At 45.2% G+C, this 18,889-nt stretch overlaps 1 protein-coding gene across 1 annotated transcript; it reads left to right on the plus strand.

Annotated features, from left to right (window-relative positions):
* Positions 1 to 5,629: 5,629 nt before the first annotated feature.
* Positions 5,630 to 8,781, plus strand: LOC112238917 (serine protease FAM111A). The gene is made up of 2 exons (XM_024407443.2): positions 5,630 to 5,726; positions 6,021 to 8,781. The coding sequence occupies exon 2, from the start codon at positions 6,400 to 6,402 to the stop codon at positions 8,257 to 8,259; it is 1,860 nt and encodes a 619-aa protein (XP_024263211.2). The 5' UTR covers positions 5,630 to 5,726; positions 6,021 to 6,399; the 3' UTR covers positions 8,260 to 8,781.
* The last annotated feature ends 10,108 nt before the right edge of the window (positions 8,782 to 18,889 follow it).

Raw genomic sequence — 18,889 nt, forward strand, 5'->3', positions numbered from 1 at the left:
CACCACTACAACTACTACTACCATCACCACTACAACTACTACTACCATCACCACTACAACTACTACTACCATCACCACTACAACTACTACTACCATCACCACCACAACTACTACTACCATTACTACTACTACCATCACCACTACAACTACTACTACCATTACAACTACTACTACCATTACAACTACTACCATTACAACTACTACCATTACAACTACTACCATTACAACTACTACTACCATCACCACTACAACTACTACTACCATCACCACTACAACTACTACTACCATCACCACTACAACTACTACTACCATCACCACTACAACTACTACTACCATCACCACTACAACTACTACTACCATCACCACTACAACTACTACTACCATCACCACTACAACTACTACTACCATCACCACTACAACTACTACTACCATCACCACTACAACTACTACTACCATCACCACTACAACTACTACTACCATCACCACTACAACTACTACTACCATCACCACTACAACTACTACTACCATCACCACTACAACTACTACCATCACCACTACCATCACCACTACCATCACCACTATCATCACCACTACTACTACTACCACTATCGCCACTACAACTACTACCACTATCGCCACTACAACTACTACCACTCGCCACTACAACTACTACCACTATCACCACTACAACTACTACCACTCACCACTACAACTACTACCACTTCACCACTACAACTACTACCACTCTCACCACTACAACTACTACCACTCTCACCACTACAACTACTACCACTCTCACCACTACAACTACTACCACTCACCACTACAACTACTACCACTCTCACCACTACAACTACTACCACTCTCACCACTACAACTACTACCACTATCACCACTACAACTACTACCACTACTACCACTATCACCACTATCACTACTACCACTATCACCACTACAACTACTACCACTATCACCACTACAACTACTACCACTATCACCACTACAACTACTACAACTACCATCACCACTACAACTACCATCACCACTACAACTACCATCACCACTACAACTACCATCACCACTACAACTACCATCACCACTACAACTACCATCACCACTACAACTACCATCACCACTACAACTACCATCACCACTACAACTACCATCACCACTACAACTACTACTACCATCACCACTACAACTACTACTACCATCACCACTACAACTACTACTACCATTACAACTACTACTACCATCACCACTACAACTACTACTACCATCACCACTACAACTACTACTACCATCACCACTACAACTACTACTACCATCACCACTACAACTACTACTACCATCACCACTACAACTACTACTACCATCACCACTACAACTACTACTACCATCACCACTACAACTACTACTACCATCACCACTACAACTACTACTACCATCACCACTACAACTACCATCACCACTACAACTACTACTACCATCACCACTACAACTACCATCACCACTACAACTACCATCACCACTACAACTACTACTACCATCACCACTACAACTACTACTACCATCACCACTACAACTACCATCACCACTACTACTACCATCACCACTACAACTACCATCACCACTACTACTACCACCACAACTACAACTACTACTACCATCACAACTACTACTACCATCACAACTACTACTACCATCACAACTACTACTACCATCACAACTACTACTACCATCACAACTACTACTACCATCACAACTACTACTACCACCACAACTACTACTACCACCACAACTACTACTACCATCACAACTACAACTACTACTACCATCACCACTACAACTACTACTACCATCACCACTACAACTACTACTACCATCACCACTACAACTACTACTACCATCACCACTACAACTACTACTACCATTACAACTACTACTACCACTACTACTACCACTACAACTACAACTACTACTACCACTACAACTACTACTACCATCACCACTACAACTACTACTACCATCACCACTACAACTACTACTACCATCACCACTACAACTACTACTACCATCACCACTACAACTACTACTACCATCACCACTACAACTACTACTACCATCACCACTACAACTACTACTACCATCACCACTACAACTACTACTACCATTACAACTACTACCATCACCACTACAACTACTACTACCATTACAACTACTACTACCACTACAACTACTACTACCACTACAACTACTACTACCATCACCACTACAACTACTACTACCACCATCACCACTACAACTACTACTACCATCACCACTACAACTACTACTACCATCACCACTACAACTACTACTACCATCACCACTACAACTACTACTACCATCACCACTACAACTACTACTACCATCACTACAACTACTACTACCACCACCACTACAACTACCACCACCACTACAACTACTACTACCACCACAACTACTACTACCACAACAACTACTACTACCACCACCACAACCACTACTACCACCACAACTACTACTACCACCACCACTACAACTACTACAACACCACCACTACTACACCACCACCACTACAACTACTACTACCACTACTACTACAACTACTACTACCATCACCACTACAACTACTACTACCATCACCACTACAACTACTACTACCATCACCACTACAACTACTACTACCATCACCACTACAACTACTACTACCATCACCACTACAACTACTACTACCATCACCACTACAACTACTACTACCATCACCACTACAACTACCATCACCACTACGACTACCATCACCACTACGACTACCATCACCACTACGACTACCACTACTACTACCATCACCACTACTACTACCATCACCACTACTACTACCATCACCACTACAACTACTACTACCATCACCACTACGACTACCATCACCACTACCATCACCACTACTACTACCATCACCACTACAACTACTACTACTACCATCACCACTACAACTACTACTACCATCACCACTACAACTACTACCACTATCACCACTACAACTACTACCACTATCACCACTACAACTACTACCACTATCGCCACTACAACTACTACCACTACCACTATCACCACTACCACTACTACCACTATCACCACTATCACTACTACCACTATCACCACTATCACCACTACCACTACTACCACTATCACCACTACAACTACCATCACCACTACAACTACCATCACCACTACAACTACCATCACCACTACAACTACCATCACCACTACCATCACCACTACAACTACCATCACCACTACAACTACCATCACCACTACAACTACCACTACCATCACCACTACCACTACCATCACCACTACCACTACCATCACCACTACAACTACTACTACCATCACCACTACAACTACTACTACCATCACCACTACTACTACTATCACCACTACTACTACCATCACCACTACTACTACCACCACCACTACAACTACTACTACCATCACAACTACTACTACCACCACCACTACAACTACTACTACCATCACCATCACCACTACAACTACTACTACCACCACCACTACTACCACTACTACCACCACCACCACTACTACCACCACCACTACTACCACCACCACTACCACCACCACAACTACTACCACCACCACTACAACTACTACCACCACCACTACAACTACTACTACCACCACTACTACTACCACCACTACTACTACCACCACTACTACAACTACTACCACCACTACTACAACTACTACCACCACCACCACTACAACTACAACTACTACTACCACCACCACTACAACTACCACTACTACTACTACTACCACCATTACTACTACTACCATTACTACCACTACTACCACCATTACTACTACTACTACTACCACCATTACTACGGGGCGGCAGGGTAGCCTAGTGGTTAGAGCCGGAAGGTTGCAAGTTCAAACCCCCGAGCTGACAAGGTACAAATGTCGTTCTGTCCCTGAACAGGCAGTTAACCCACTGTTCCTAGGCCATCATTGAAAATAAGAATTTGTTCTTTACTGACTTGCCTAGTTAAATAAAGGTAAAATTAAAAAAACTACTACCACCACCACTACTACTAATACCACCATTATTTATAATACAGTCACTACTATACTAGCTAGAGGTCGACCGATTATGATTTTTCAACGCTGATACCGATTATTGGAGGACCAAAAAAGCGGATACCGATTAATCGGGTGATTTTTATTTATTTATTTATTTGTAATAACGACAATTACAACAATACTGAATGAACACTTATTTTAACTTAATATAATACATCAATAAAATCAATTTAGCCTCAAATAAATAATCAAACATGTTCAATTTGGTTTAAATAATGCAAAAACAAAGTGTTGGAGAAGAAAGTAAAAGTGCAATATGTGCCATGTAAAAAAGCTAACGTTTCAGTTCCTTGCTCAGAACATGAGAACATATGAAAGCTGGTGGTTCCTTTTAACATGAGTCTTCAATATTCCCAGGTAAGAAGTTTTAGGTTGTAGTTATTATAGGAATTATAGGACTATTTCTCTCTATACCATTTGTATTTCATTACCTTTGACTATTGGATGTTCTTATAGGCACTTTAGTATTGCCAGTGTAACAGTATAGCTTCAGTCCCTCCTCTCGCTCCTCCCTGGGCTCGAACCAGGAACACAACGACAACAGCCACCATCGAAGCAGCGTTACCCATGCAGAGCAAGGGGAACAACTACTAGAAGGCTCAGAGCGAGTGACGTTTGTAACGCTATTAGCGCGCGCTAACTAGCTAGCCATTTCACATCGGGTTACACCAGCCTCATCTCGGGAGTTGATAGGCTTGAAGTCATAAACAGCGCAATGCTTGACGCACAACAAAGAGCTGCTGGCAAAACGCACGAAAGTGCTGTTTGAATGAATGTTTACGTGCCTGCTTCTGCCTACCACCGCTCAGTCAGATACTTAGATACTTGTATGCTTAGTCAGATTATATGCAACGCAGGACACGCTAGATAATATCTAATAATATCATCAACCATGTGTAGTTAACTAGTGATTATGAATGATTGATTGTTTTTTATAAAGTAAGTTTAATGCTAGCTAGCAATTCACCTTGGCTTACTGCATTCGAGTAACAGGCAGTCTCCTTGTGGAGTGCAACGAGAGGCAGGTCGTTATTGCGTTGTACTAGATAACTGTAAGGTTGCAAGATTGGATCCCCCGAGATGACAAGATGAAAATCTGTCGTTCTGCCCCTGAACAAGGCAGTTAACCCACTGTTCCTAGGCAGTAATTGAAAATAAGAATGTGTTCTTAACTGACTTGCCTCGTTAAATAAATATTAAATATAGGTGTAAAAAAATAAATGGCCCAAATCAGTGTCCAAAAATACCGATTTCCGATTGTTATGAAAACTTGAAATCGGCCATTCCATTAATCGGTCGACCTCTAATACTAGCCCCAACTTTTCAACATTAGTCTCCAACAATTTAAACTTCAGAAATGATTCCACTAACGTACAAAGACAGCTGAAGCAAGTCACACAATTTGTTTGGATGAAAATGACACTTTTCTTGTAATTGTAGTTGATGTATATGTTGTAACTCATCCATTACAGACTCATCAGGGTAAATCCTTGTGCAACCAGCCAGGAACATCTAGCCAATCTCAGGATCCTCATATCAAGGTTAGACATGCATTCATCTGCCTGTATTTGCTTTAGTTGGTACTGTTTAGCTTTTCCAATTTATTTGTCTGTTTATTAATAATAGTAAATTATGAGTTTTTAATATAGTCTTCTATTTTACAAGCTGATGTAGCGGAGGTGAGGCGGAGTCACTCTCTTCCTGCGTCTTAAACTCGGTGTCACTCTCGGACCACGGGGAATTTCCTCTGGCCTAATGGTTGACATTGGTTTCCTGAGAGGGAGACTGTGGTTCTAATCCCCTGAGCCTTAACACTTACATCTCTTCTGTCACAGAAAGAAGCACACGATGAAAGCCATTCTTTCCGATACCGCTTCGGATACCAACAACGCACAGTTACTTGCCATACTCATGGAACGGTCCTGGATGCACTGCGAACAAGCACGGAGTTCAAGAATACGACAAAGACAAGACAGGGGATGGAAATAGTCATCCAAAGAGAGAAAGAACCACGGGCAGCTGTCAGTACACATTTCCCCTGTCATTTAATTGATAACGATGAGCTACTGACAGTCAGCTTCATCAGAGTTCTAAACGGTGGTTCTTCAGATACCCGGGGCCTTTACAAACAGAGTAACACACCAAAAATACAACCTGACAAGTTGATGACTTTGTGTTGAAACTGAGGGTGGACAAAATATAAAAACGAAAGTAATGAAAAACCCAGAGCTAAGGAAGAAAGTGAAGTATGTTTGTGTGTACGGATACAAAGGGGAAAAGGTGAAGCAAGCCTTGAGGAGAGATGGGCGATTTGACAAAACCGTCTTGAAAACACGCTGTGTTCTTTCTGAGCCAGAGACCAGTGTCGACACAGAGATGTCCCAGCTAGTTGATGGTCTTGATGGGAAAAGTCATCAAGGTCGTAAAGGTGAAATGTTGATTGTGAAGGTGAAACGTATCGGTCGTGTATCTCAGCCACAGCCAGATAGTCTTGAGGATTGGGACAACACACCAACTGAAGAGCTGTCCGTCCCCTCTGGTGTAACATTGGAAGCAGCTCTCTCTCCTCAGAAGCCTACCACAACAGACACAGTTAAAACACAGTTGCAGTCAAAAGAGGCAGGAAAAGATGGTAGTTCTCTGGTAGTGAAGCAAAAAAGGCAAAAGATTCCAAACTCTAAAGAGATCCTAAGCATCCTGCGTTCCCAATATGCAGGTTTGGTAGATCACTTGAAAGAGAGAGAGAATTTGAAAAAGCCTTCAGATGTGCAACAATTCTTGAGAGAAGAGTTTGGAAAGAAAACACAGAGCTTCCAAGAGGTGAAGAAAGTGAAGAGACTAATAGAGCTGAGTGCTTCTGTTTGTCAGGTGAGAATTGAAGGGAATGCAAAAGGAACTGGCTTCCTTCTGTTTGAAAAGTTCATCCTTACAAACGCCCATGTTGTCCATCAAATCTATGAGCCGATAACTAACAAGCTGCAACAATCGGTAACAGTCACGTTTGACTTTGAAGACCTGGATGAGAGAACGCAGCAGATACCAGTGCAAAGTGAGGTTGTAGCCTATGGAAAAGTTGATTCGGGTTGTGTTGACTTTGCTTTGCTGGAGCTTAGCTCAGATCCTGACATCACCTTGCCTTCAAGCTTGCTTGACAGCTTCAGCTTTCCGTCTCTAGAGGGTGGAATCTGCATCATCGGCCACCCCGAGGGCGGGGTGAAAAAGACAGACCCCTGCTTTATCATTCAACATGGAGATCGTACACAAGCTGTAGAAAAACATGTAAGAGAAAATGAGGAATTCTTATATGTCATAAACAACAGATATTTTGAGGAGAAATGGGACATCGGCACACATCTACCGAGGGACACAGAAAAGATTACCTATGACACCTGTTTCTTCCACGGTGCCTCTGGCTCTCCAGTCTTCAATGAGTACTGCCAGCTGATCGCTATGCATACAGCAGGCTATTCCTACCAGGGTAAAAGAGGGAAAACCCAGAGTGTCATAGAGTATGCCATTCCCCTGTCAGGCATACTTGAGGAGATCATCATTCAAGTGGTGCGTAGGAAAAGGGTTGATGTGCTACAGGGATTCCTGAGCCAGAGGAGTATGAAATTAGACGTAGTGATGGAAAGAGTCAAGGCACAGTCTGATAATGCCAGCCTGGTCAAGGCATTTCAGGAGAAGCTGCCGGTCAACAGTAACTCTTCGGCTACAGATCAGGGAGAGCAGAGAACCTTCCACCAGTTCCTCTTTGATAAAGCCACAGGGGTCAAAGCCACAGGGGTCGACGCCACAGGGGTCGACGCCACAGGGGTCGACGCCACAGGGGTCGACGCCACAGGGGTCGACGCCACAGGGGTCGACGTCACAGGGGTCGACGCCACAGGGGTCGAAGCCACAGGGGTCAAAGCCACAGGGGTCGACGCCACAGGGGTCGAAGCCACAGGGGTCGAAGCCACAGGGGTCGAAGCCACAGGGGTCAAAGCCACAGGGTCGACGCCACAGGGGTCGAAGCCATGGAGGTGGATGATATCTATGACAATTGAAAAAATGCCCAGTTGTCATATTTAAGTAAAATAAAAAAAAGATACTTTAATTTTATAAAATATAGAAAGTTACTCAAAAGGTGAATGTCACCCAGGAAAATAGTACTGAAGTCTAAAAAGATTTGATTCTAAATGTACTTTAGTATCAAAAGTAAAAGTGTAAATCGTTTCAAATTTCTCACGTTAAGCAAAGCAGACGGCACCATTTTCTTGTTTTGAAAATGTATGGATCGCCAGGGGCCCACTCAACACTCAGACAACATTTACAGATCGCCAGGGCCCACTCCAACACTCAGACAACATTTACAGATCGCCAGGGGCACACTCCAACACTCAGACAACATTTACAGATCGCCAGGGGCACACTCCAACACTCAGACAACATTTACAGATCGCCAGGGGCACACTCCAACACTCAGACAACATTTACAGATCGCCAGGGGCACACTCCAACACTCAGACAACATTTACAGATCGCCAGGGGCACACGCCAACACTCAGACAACATTTACAGATCGCCAGGGGCACACTCCAACACTCAGACAACATTTACAGATCGCCAGGGCACACTCCAACACTCAGACAACATTTACAGATCGCCAGGGGCACACTCCAACACTCAGACAACATTTACAGATCGCCAGGGGAACACTCCAACACTCAGACAACATTTACAGATCGCCAGGGGCACACTCCAACACTCAGACAACATTTACAAACTATGCATTTGTGTTTAGTGAGTCCACCAGATCAGAGGCAGTAGGGATGTTCTCTGTTTAGTGAGTCCTCCAGATCAGAGGCAGTAGAGATGACCAGGGATGTTCTCTGTTTAGTGAGTCCTCCAGATCAGAGGCAGTAGGGATGACCAGGGATGTTCTCTGTTTAGTGAGTCCTCCAGATCAGAGGCAGTAGGGATGACCAGGGATGTTTTCCTGAATTTGACTATTTTCCTGTCAAAATGTAACGAGTACTTTTGTGTGTCAGGGAAAATGTATGGAGTAAAAAGTACATCGTTTTCTTTAGGAATATAGTGAAGTAAAATTCAAAGTTGTCAAAAATATAAACAGTAAAGTAAGCTACAGGGATCCCATAAAACAACTTAAGTAGTATTTTAAAGTATTTTTTACTAAAGTACTTTACACCACTGATGATAATTAAAGTAGTGATGTGTATATTATTAAAATCCATGTTTTTAATCTAAACTGTATCATTATGTTTTCATATATTAATTAGTTTATATTTCATGATTACATTCCTCAATACAGACCTGTTCTTAGGCAGATCATGATTACATTCCTCAATACAGACCTGTTCTTAGGCAGATCATGATTACATTCCTCAATACAGACCTGTTCTTAGGCAGATCATGATTACATTCCTCAATACAGACCTGTTCTTAGGCAGATCATGATTACATCCCTCAATACAGACCTGTTCTTAGGCAGATCATGATTACATCCCTCAATACAGACCTGTTCTTAGGCAGATCATGATTACATTTGATGCATCATTCATGTAACCTTCTACTATTGAGCCAAATAAACCTGAGATCTTTCCATGGAAATTGTAGTTTAACATACGCTAGTCTGACATGATTGTATTGTTTTCTGCCAAGGAGACGTACTGTAACCATTGTTTGTTTTAATCTTCAAAATAAAAGCACAGGAGAAGCTTTTCTATTGTATTATTGACTGTATGTTTGTTTACTCCATGTGTAACTGTGTTGTTTGTGTCACACAGCTTTGCTTTATCTTGGCCAGGTCTCAGTTGTAAATGAGTTGTTCTCAACTGGTCTACCTGGTTAAATAAAGGTGATCTGGTCTACCTGGTTAAATAAAGGTGATCTGGTCTACCTGGTTAAATAAAGGTGATCTGGTCTACCTGGTTAAATAAAGGTGTTCTCAACTGGTCTACCTGGTTAAATAAAGGTGAAATAACAGCTCTCTGCTTTGTGAAAGACCAAGGACCAGAACTGAATATTCAGGACAGAAAGGAGAGCTGGTAGGAGAGAGAGACACAATCCTGGTCCTGGATCAACTGTAATCTCTAATATAATAGTTCAGAGCAGTGGTTCTTAACCTTGTTGGAGGTACTGAACCCCACTAGTTTAATCACCAAACCCTTCTTAATTGGAAAAATCATCAAAACATTATTCACACAAAAACAAAAACATAATAATGAATATTTACTGAAAATCAGTGTGACTTCTGCTGTTGCCTTTCAGAGACCAGTTCAGAAATGCACGGCTTCACCTTGGCAAGTGACACTCATGTCATTTTCACAACAGCCTGTTCCTTTTCTTCGTTTTTATGTCCAGCATCCTCAAAAAGGACTCTCTTGTAGGGAAGTCGAGAGACTTTGCAAGCTCATCTAAGTTGCTTTCTTCAGTTCCGCGGGTACAGAAATGTCTCCGATTCCAGATACATCTTCGATCTTACTTACACAGTCGTCCAGCAGGGGAAAGTTTGCGAAGTTATCGTTCTGTTCGTCGTTTCCATAACGGTAGCTCTTTTTGAAAAGCCTTCAGGTTTTCCTCCGCTTCGATGATGTTGACTCCACCGCCCTGCATCTTTTGATTGAGATGAGCTGCGAAGATATCAGCCATGCATGCTAAAATGAGAATGAACTCAGAATTTTTGAAGCAATCTGCATGACAATGTTGGTGCTCTTGCAAAAACAGGGCTAATTCCACACGCACGGCAAAAACACGATTCGGCACCTGTCCCCGGGATAACCACCGAATGTTGGAATGGTACAGAAGTACATCGAATTCAGAGCCCATTTCTTCACACAGATCACTGAAGATGCGGAGCCTCAGAGCACTAGTTTGCACATAGTTCACGCATTCCACTACAATTTTTAATACTTCTGCCAGTTTTGGAGGCAAGGTTTTTGTTGCCAACGCATGCCTGTGCAGAATACAATGCGTAACAATGATGTGTGGTGCATCGGCTTTCACTAGCGCACCAAAACCAGACTTTCTTCCCAGCATGACTGGAGCTCCGTCTGAACAAACTGCAGAAACCATATCCCACAAAAGATTGTTGGCTTTGAAGAAGTCATCCACAAGTTTCTTCACATCGGCTGCCTTAGTTGTTGTTTTAAGAGGCTTACAAAATTAAAAAAAATCTTCCTTTATCACGTCGTCTTTCACATAGCGCACGAATACAGCAAACTGGCTTAGATTGGAAACGTCTGTGGTCTCGTCGAGTTGAAGGCTGAATTTTGCCGGGCTTGAAATCAGATCTGCAACTACTTGAGCCAAGATGTCTTTGCTCATGTCCCCTATTCTGTCGCTGACGGTGTCATTTGGGATAACTTAACTTCAGCCTCTTTTCCCAGCATTGTTTTCGCCATCTTCAACACAGCTGGTTTTATGAGTGTTTCACCAATGGTGTGCGGTTTGCTCTGCTTTGCGATCAGGTAAGCAACTTCGTACGATGCTGTGAGGATCAGTTTGTTGATGGGTACAAAGCCGAGAACAGGCAGAGTAGCCTTTTCATCGAATCTGGCTCTCTTCACCTTGAATTCAGCGAGCGTTGTGTTCTTGTATTTTCAATCTCCATGCAGCTTAATGAAGTGTTCTCTTAGTTTTGCCGGACTAGAATTGCTCAACTTGGCATTGCAAATCATGCCGTTAGGACGCTGACTCCCATCACGGTCCGTTATACATGTTAATCCATATTGTACATATTCGTCCGACCACTTTCTTTTTTTGCTCGACATAGTAAGTATGAAGGGATTCAAATATTAAGAAAGAAATCACAAGATGTACCATCACGACAGTCCGAGGCTGCATTCATTGTAGCTGGGGATTTTAACAAGGCTAATCTGAAAACAAGACTCCCTAAATTTTATCAGCATATTGATTGCGCAACCAGGGGTGGAAAGACCCTGGATCATTGTTACTCTAACTTCCGCGACGCATATAAGGCCCTGCCCCGCCCCCTTTCGGAAAAGCTGACCACGACTCCATTTTGTTGATCCCTGCCTACAGACAGAAACTAAAACAAGAAGCTCCCACGCTGAGGTCTGTCCAACGCTGGTCCGACCAAGCTGACTCCACACTCCAAGACTGCTTCCATCACGTGGACTGGGAGATGTTTCGTATTGCGTCAGACAACAACATTGACGAATACGCTGATACGGTGTGCGAGTTCATTAGAACGTGCGTTGAAGATGTCGTTCCCATAGCAACGATTAAAACATTCCCTAACCAGAAACCGTGGATTGATGGCAGCATTCGTGTGAAACTGAAGGCACGAACCACTGCTTTTAATCAGGGCAAGGTGTCTGGTAACATGACTGAATACAAACAGTGCAGCTATTCCCTCCGCAAGGCTATCAAACAAGCTAAGCGCCAGTACAGAGACAAAGTAGAATCTCAATTCAACGGCTCAGACACAAGAGGTATGTGGCAGGGTCTACAATCAATCACGGACTACAGGAAGAAACCCAGCCCAGTCACGGACCAGGATGTCTTGCTCCCAGGCAGACTAAATAACTTTTTTGCCCGCTTTGAGGACAATACAGTGCCACTGACACGGCCTGCAACGGAATCATGCGGTCTCTCCTTCACTGCAGCCGAAGTGAGTAAGACACTTAAACGTGTTAACCCTCGCAAGGCTGCAGGCCCAGACGGCATCCCCAGCCGCGCCCTCAGAGCATGCGCAGACCAGCTGGCCGGTGTGTTTACGGACATATTCAACCAATCCCTATACCAGTCTGCTGTTCCCACATGCTTCAAGAGGGCCACCATTGTTCCTGTTCCCAAGAAAGCTAAGGTAACTGAGCTAAACGACTACCGCCCCGTAGCACTCACATCCGTCATCATGAAGTGCTTTGAGAGACTAGTCAAGGACCATATCACCTCCACCCTACCTGACACCCTTGACCCACTCCAATTTGCTTACCGCCCAAATAGGTCCACAGACGATGCAATCTCAACCACACTGCACACTGCCCTAACCCATCTGGACAAGAGGAATACCTATGTGAGAATGCTGTTCATCGACTACAGCTCGGCATTCAACACCATAGTACCCTCCAAGCTCGTCATCAAGCTCGAGACCCTGGGTCTCGACCCCGCCCTGTGCAACTGGGTACTGGACTTCCTGACGGGCCGCCCCCAGGTGGTGAGGGTAGGCAACAACATCTCCTCCCCGCTGATCCTCAACACTGGGGCCCCACAAGGGTGCGTTCTGAGCCCCCTCCTGTACTCCCTGTTCACCCACGACTGCGTGGCCATGCACGCCTCCAACTCAATCATCAAGTTTGCGGACGACACAACAGTGGTAGGCTTGATTACCAACAACGACGAGACGGCCTACAGGGAGGAGGTGAGGGCCCTCGGAGTGTGGTGTCAGGAAAATAACCTCACACTCAACGTCAACAAAACTAAGGAGATGATTGTGGACTTCAGGAAACAGCAGAGGGAACACCCCCATCCACATCGATGGAACAGTAGTGGAGAGGGTAGCAAGTTTTAAGTTCCTCGGCATACACATCACAGACAAACTGAATTGGTCCACTCACACAGACAGCATCGTGAGGAAGGCGCAGCAGCGCCTCTTCAACCTCAGGAGGCTGAAGAAATTCGGCTTGTCACCAAAAGCACTCACAAACTTCTACAGATGCACAATCGAGAGCATCCTGGCGGGCTGTATCACCGCCTGGTATGGCAACTGCACCGCCCTCAACCGTAAGGCTCTCCAGAGGGTAGTGAGGTCTGCACAACGCATCACCGGGGGCAAACTACCTGCCCTCCAGGACACCTACACCACCCGATGCTACAGGAAGGCCATAAAGATCATCAAGGACATCAACCACCCGAGCCACTGCCTGTTCACCCCGCTGTCATCCAGAAGGCGAGGTCAGTACAGGTGCATCAAAGCTGGGACCGAGAGACTGAAAAACAGCTTCTATCTCAAGGCCATCAGACTGTTAAACAGCCACCACTAACATTGAGTGGCTACTGCCAACACACTGTCAATGACACTGACTCTACTCCAGCCACTTTAATCATGGGAATTGATGGGAAATTATGTAAATATATCACTAGCCACTTTAAACAATGCTACCTTATATAATGTTACTTACCCTACATTGTTCATCTCATATGCATACGTTGATACTGTACTCTATATCATCGACTGCATCCTTATGTAATACATGTATCACTAGCCACTTTAACTATGCCACTTGGTTTACATACTTATCTCATATGTATATACTGTACTCGATATCATCTACTGTATCTTGCCTATGCTGCTCTGTACCATCACTCATTCATATATCCTTATGTACATATTCTTTATCCCCTTACACTGTGTATAAGACAGTATTTTTTTTTTTTTGGAATTGTTAGTTAGATTACTTGCTCGTTATTACTGCATTGTCGGAACTAGAAGCACAAGCATTTCGCTACACTCGCATTAACATCTGCTAACCATGTGTATGTGACAAATAAAATTTGATTTGATTTGATTTGACAGTCACAAGTCGACGACCCAAACCTGCTCCCTTCACCTGGTATATACAGTATACCACCCAAACCTACTCCATTAATTTGGTTTCCTGGAGCAAGGCAGTTCACCGTAACTGATTCTGTCAGTCACTCTGGATAAGAGCCTCTTCTAACTGACTGAAATGTAAGGTATAAACATGAATAGATGCCATATTTACATATTCATGAGGAGTAAAATAAGACATTTACAAGGTTCAGCAGTTATCAAACTATATACGTTAACTAGGCACTATGTAATTTAGGTTCAGCAGTTATCAAACTATATTCGTTAACTAGGCACTATGTAATTTAGGTTGAGCAGTTATCAAACTATATACGTTAACTATTAGATTAATTAGATCGAATTTGTATCCTAATTGAAAGTGATTTGGTGCAGTGAACAAGTGACTTTGTGAATTTGTTTTCTGTGACTCAGTCAATTGAAAATGTGCTTTAGAGTTTTGAAACATGAGCCACTCTGATCTGTTTTTGATTTTGTGCTGAACGACATGCTTGTGAAAATTGTACCAAAGTGATTGAAAAAGAAAACGGTAACTTCCAAGGCTCTGTGAAGTACAGACTGCTTGTTGATTCCCCACTGGGCCAGGTGAGAATGCTCTGGGAACTGCTTGTTGATTCCCCACTGGGCCAGGTGAGAATGCTCTGGGAACTGCTTGTTGATTCCCCACTGGGCCAGGTGAGAATGCTCTGGGAACTGCTTGTTGATTCCCCACTGGGCCAGGTGAGAAATGCTCTGGGAACTGCTTGTTGATTCCCCACTGGGCCAGGTGAGAAATGCTCTGGGAACTGCTTGTTGATTCCCCACTGGGCCAGGTGAGAATGCTCTGGGAACTGCTTGTTGATTCCCCACTGGGCCAGGTGAGAATGCTCTGGGAACTGCTTGTTGATTCCCCACTGGGCCAGGTGAGAATGCTCTGGGAACTGCTTGTTGATTCCCCACTGGGCCAGGTGAGAATGCTCTGGGAGCTGCTTGTTGATTCCCCACTGGGCCAGGTGAGAATGCTCTGGGAACTGCTTGTTGATTCCCCACTGGGCCAGGGGGAATGCTCTGGGAACTGCTTGTTGATTCCCCACTGGGCCAGATGAGAATGCTCTGGGAACTGCTTGTTGATTCCCCACTGGGCCAGGTGAGAATGCTCTGGGAACTGCTTGTTGATTCCCCACTGGGCCAGGTGAGAATGCTCTGGGAACTGCTTGTTGATTCCCCACTGGGCCAGGTGAGAATGCTCTGGGAACTGCTTGTTGATTCCCCACTGGGCCAGGTATGAATGCTCTGGGGGCATAAGCCTAACCACCTTGAATACAATGAGGAGCTCATCAACCATCAGAAGACCATTAAGTATGCTAAATTGAGAGACTTTCTCAGGTATGTATCTATGAGGTATGTATCAGATACTCAACATGCTCTGCTCACACCGACTGTGATGGTCTGGGCCTAAACCACATGAAAACAACACTAGACACGATGGAACACAAAGATTTTACTATCTCATTCTGGAATATACAAGGTCAGAGGTCATCTGCCTTTGGCCTAAAGAGCAGGAATCTGGACTTCATCAATGAAATTGGAAATACAGACATTGTCATCCTACAAGAAACATGGTATAGAGGAGATGGACCCACTGGTTGTCCTCTAGGTTACAGAGAGGTGGTAGTCCCATCCACCACACTACCAGGTGGGTGGTATAGAGGAGATGGACCCACTGGTTGTCCTCTAGGTTACAGAGAGCTGGTAGTTCCATCCACCACACTACCAGGTGGGTGGTATAGAGGAGATGGACCCACTGGTTGCCCTCTAGGTTACAGAGAGCTGGTAGTCCCATCCACCAAACTACCAGGTGTGAAACAGGGAAGGGACTCGGGTACAGAGCAGACCTAACCCACATCAGGCTAGAAATGAATAAGATAATTATCTCAACAGAGAAAAATGTCCTCCTGTGTGCTACCTAAATCCCCCTAATAGAATCCCCATACTTTAATGAAGACAGCTTCTCCATCCTGGAGGGGGAGATCAACCATTTCCAGGCTCAGGGACATGGTACTAGTCTGTGGCGACCTAAATACCAGAACAGGACAAGAACCTGACACCCTCAGCACACGGGGACAAACACCTGCCTGAAGGTGACAGCATTCCCTCCCCCATATGCCCCCCTAGGTGTAACCGGTGTGAAATGGCAAGCTAGTTAGCGGGGTGCGCGGCTAATAGCGTTTGAATCGGTGACATCACTCGCTCTGTGACCTTGAAGTAGTTGTTCCCCCTTTGCTCTGCAAGGGCTGCAGCTTGTTGTGGAGCGATGGGTAACGATGCTTCGAGGGTGTCAGTTGTTGATGTGTGCAGAGGGTCCCTGGTTCGAGCCCAGGTTGGGGCGAGGAGGGGGACAGAAACAAAACTGTTACATTGGTACTATGACCACATAACCAACAAAAACTTATGCAGCTCTGTCGCATGCTGGGTATGTACATAGTCAATGGTAGGCTTCGAGGGACTCCTATAGTAGGTACACCTATAACTCTGTCGCATGCTGGGTATGTACATAGTCAATGGTAGGCTTCGAGGGGACTCATGGTAGGTACACCTATAGCTCTGTCACACGCTGGGTATGTACATAGTCAATGGTAGGCTTCGAGGGGACTCCTACGGGACTCCTACTCCTCCTATAGCTCATCTCTAGGCAGTAGTACTGTAGACTACTTTATCACTGACCTCAACCCAGAGTCTCTCAGAGCGTTCACAGTCAGCCCACCGACACCCCTATCAGATCACAGTCAGCCCACTGACTCCCCTATCAGATCACAGTCATCCCACCGACACCCCTATCAGACCACAGTCAGCCCACTGACACCCCTATCAGATCACAGTCAGCCCACCGACACCCCTATCAGATCACAGTCAGCCCACTGACTCCCCTATCAGATCAGTCAGCCCACCGACACCCCTATCAGACCACAGTCAGCCCACTGACACCCCTATCAGATCACAGTCAGCCCAACGACACCCCTATCAGATCACAGTCAGCCCATCGACACCCCTATCAGATCACAGTCAGCCCATCGACACCCCTATCAGATCACAGTCAGCCCATCGACACCCCCTATCAGATCACAGTCAGCCCACCGACACCCCTATCAGATCACAGTCAGCCCACTGACACCCTATCAGACCACAGTCAGCCCACCGACACCCCTATCAGACCACAGTCAGCCCACCGACACCCCTATCAGATCAGTCAGCCCACTGACACCCCACCCCACTGACACCCCTATCAGATCACAGTCAGCCCACCGACACCCCTATCAGATCACAGTCAGCCCACTGACTCCCCTATCAGACCACAGTCAGCCCACTGACACCCCTATCAGACCACAGTCAGCCCACCCCCTATCAGACCACAGTCAGCCCACTGACACCCCTATCAGACCACAGTCAGCCCACCCCTATCAGACCACAGTCAGCCCACTGACACCCCTATCAGACCACAGTCAGCCCACTGACTCCCCTATCAGACCACAGTCAGCCCACTGACACCCCTATCAGACCACAGTCAGCCCACCGACACCCCTATCAGACCACAGTCAGCCCACCGACACCCCTATCAGATCACAGTCAGCCCACTGACACCCCACCCCACTGACACCCCTATCAGATCACAGTCAGCCCACTGACACCCCTATCAGATCACAGTCAGCCCACTGACTCCCTATCAGACCACAGTCAGCCCACTGACACCCCTATCAGACCACAGTCAGCCCACCCCTATCAGACCACAGTCAGCCCACTGACACCCCTATCAGACCACAGTCAGCCCACCCCTATCAGACCACAGTCAGCCCACTGACACCCCTATCAGACCACAGTCAGCCCACTGACTCCCCTATCAGACCACAGTCAGCCCACTGACACCCCTATCAGACCACAGTCAGCCCACTGACACCCCTATCAGACCACAGTCAGCCCACTGACACCCCTATCAGATCACAGCAAAATCACAGTCTACTTGAACAGAGCAATACACAATCATGAGGCATCAAAGCCAAAGGAACTGAGTAATATTAAGAAATGCTATAGATGGAAGGAATGTAGTTTGGAAACCTACCAAAAAACAATTAGGCAACAACAAATTCAATCCCT

The sequence above is a fragment of the Oncorhynchus tshawytscha genome, linkage group LG10 (genome assembly GCF_018296145.1).
Source record: "Oncorhynchus tshawytscha isolate Ot180627B linkage group LG10, Otsh_v2.0, whole genome shotgun sequence".
Taxonomy (NCBI): domain Eukaryota; kingdom Metazoa; phylum Chordata; class Actinopteri; order Salmoniformes; family Salmonidae; genus Oncorhynchus; species Oncorhynchus tshawytscha.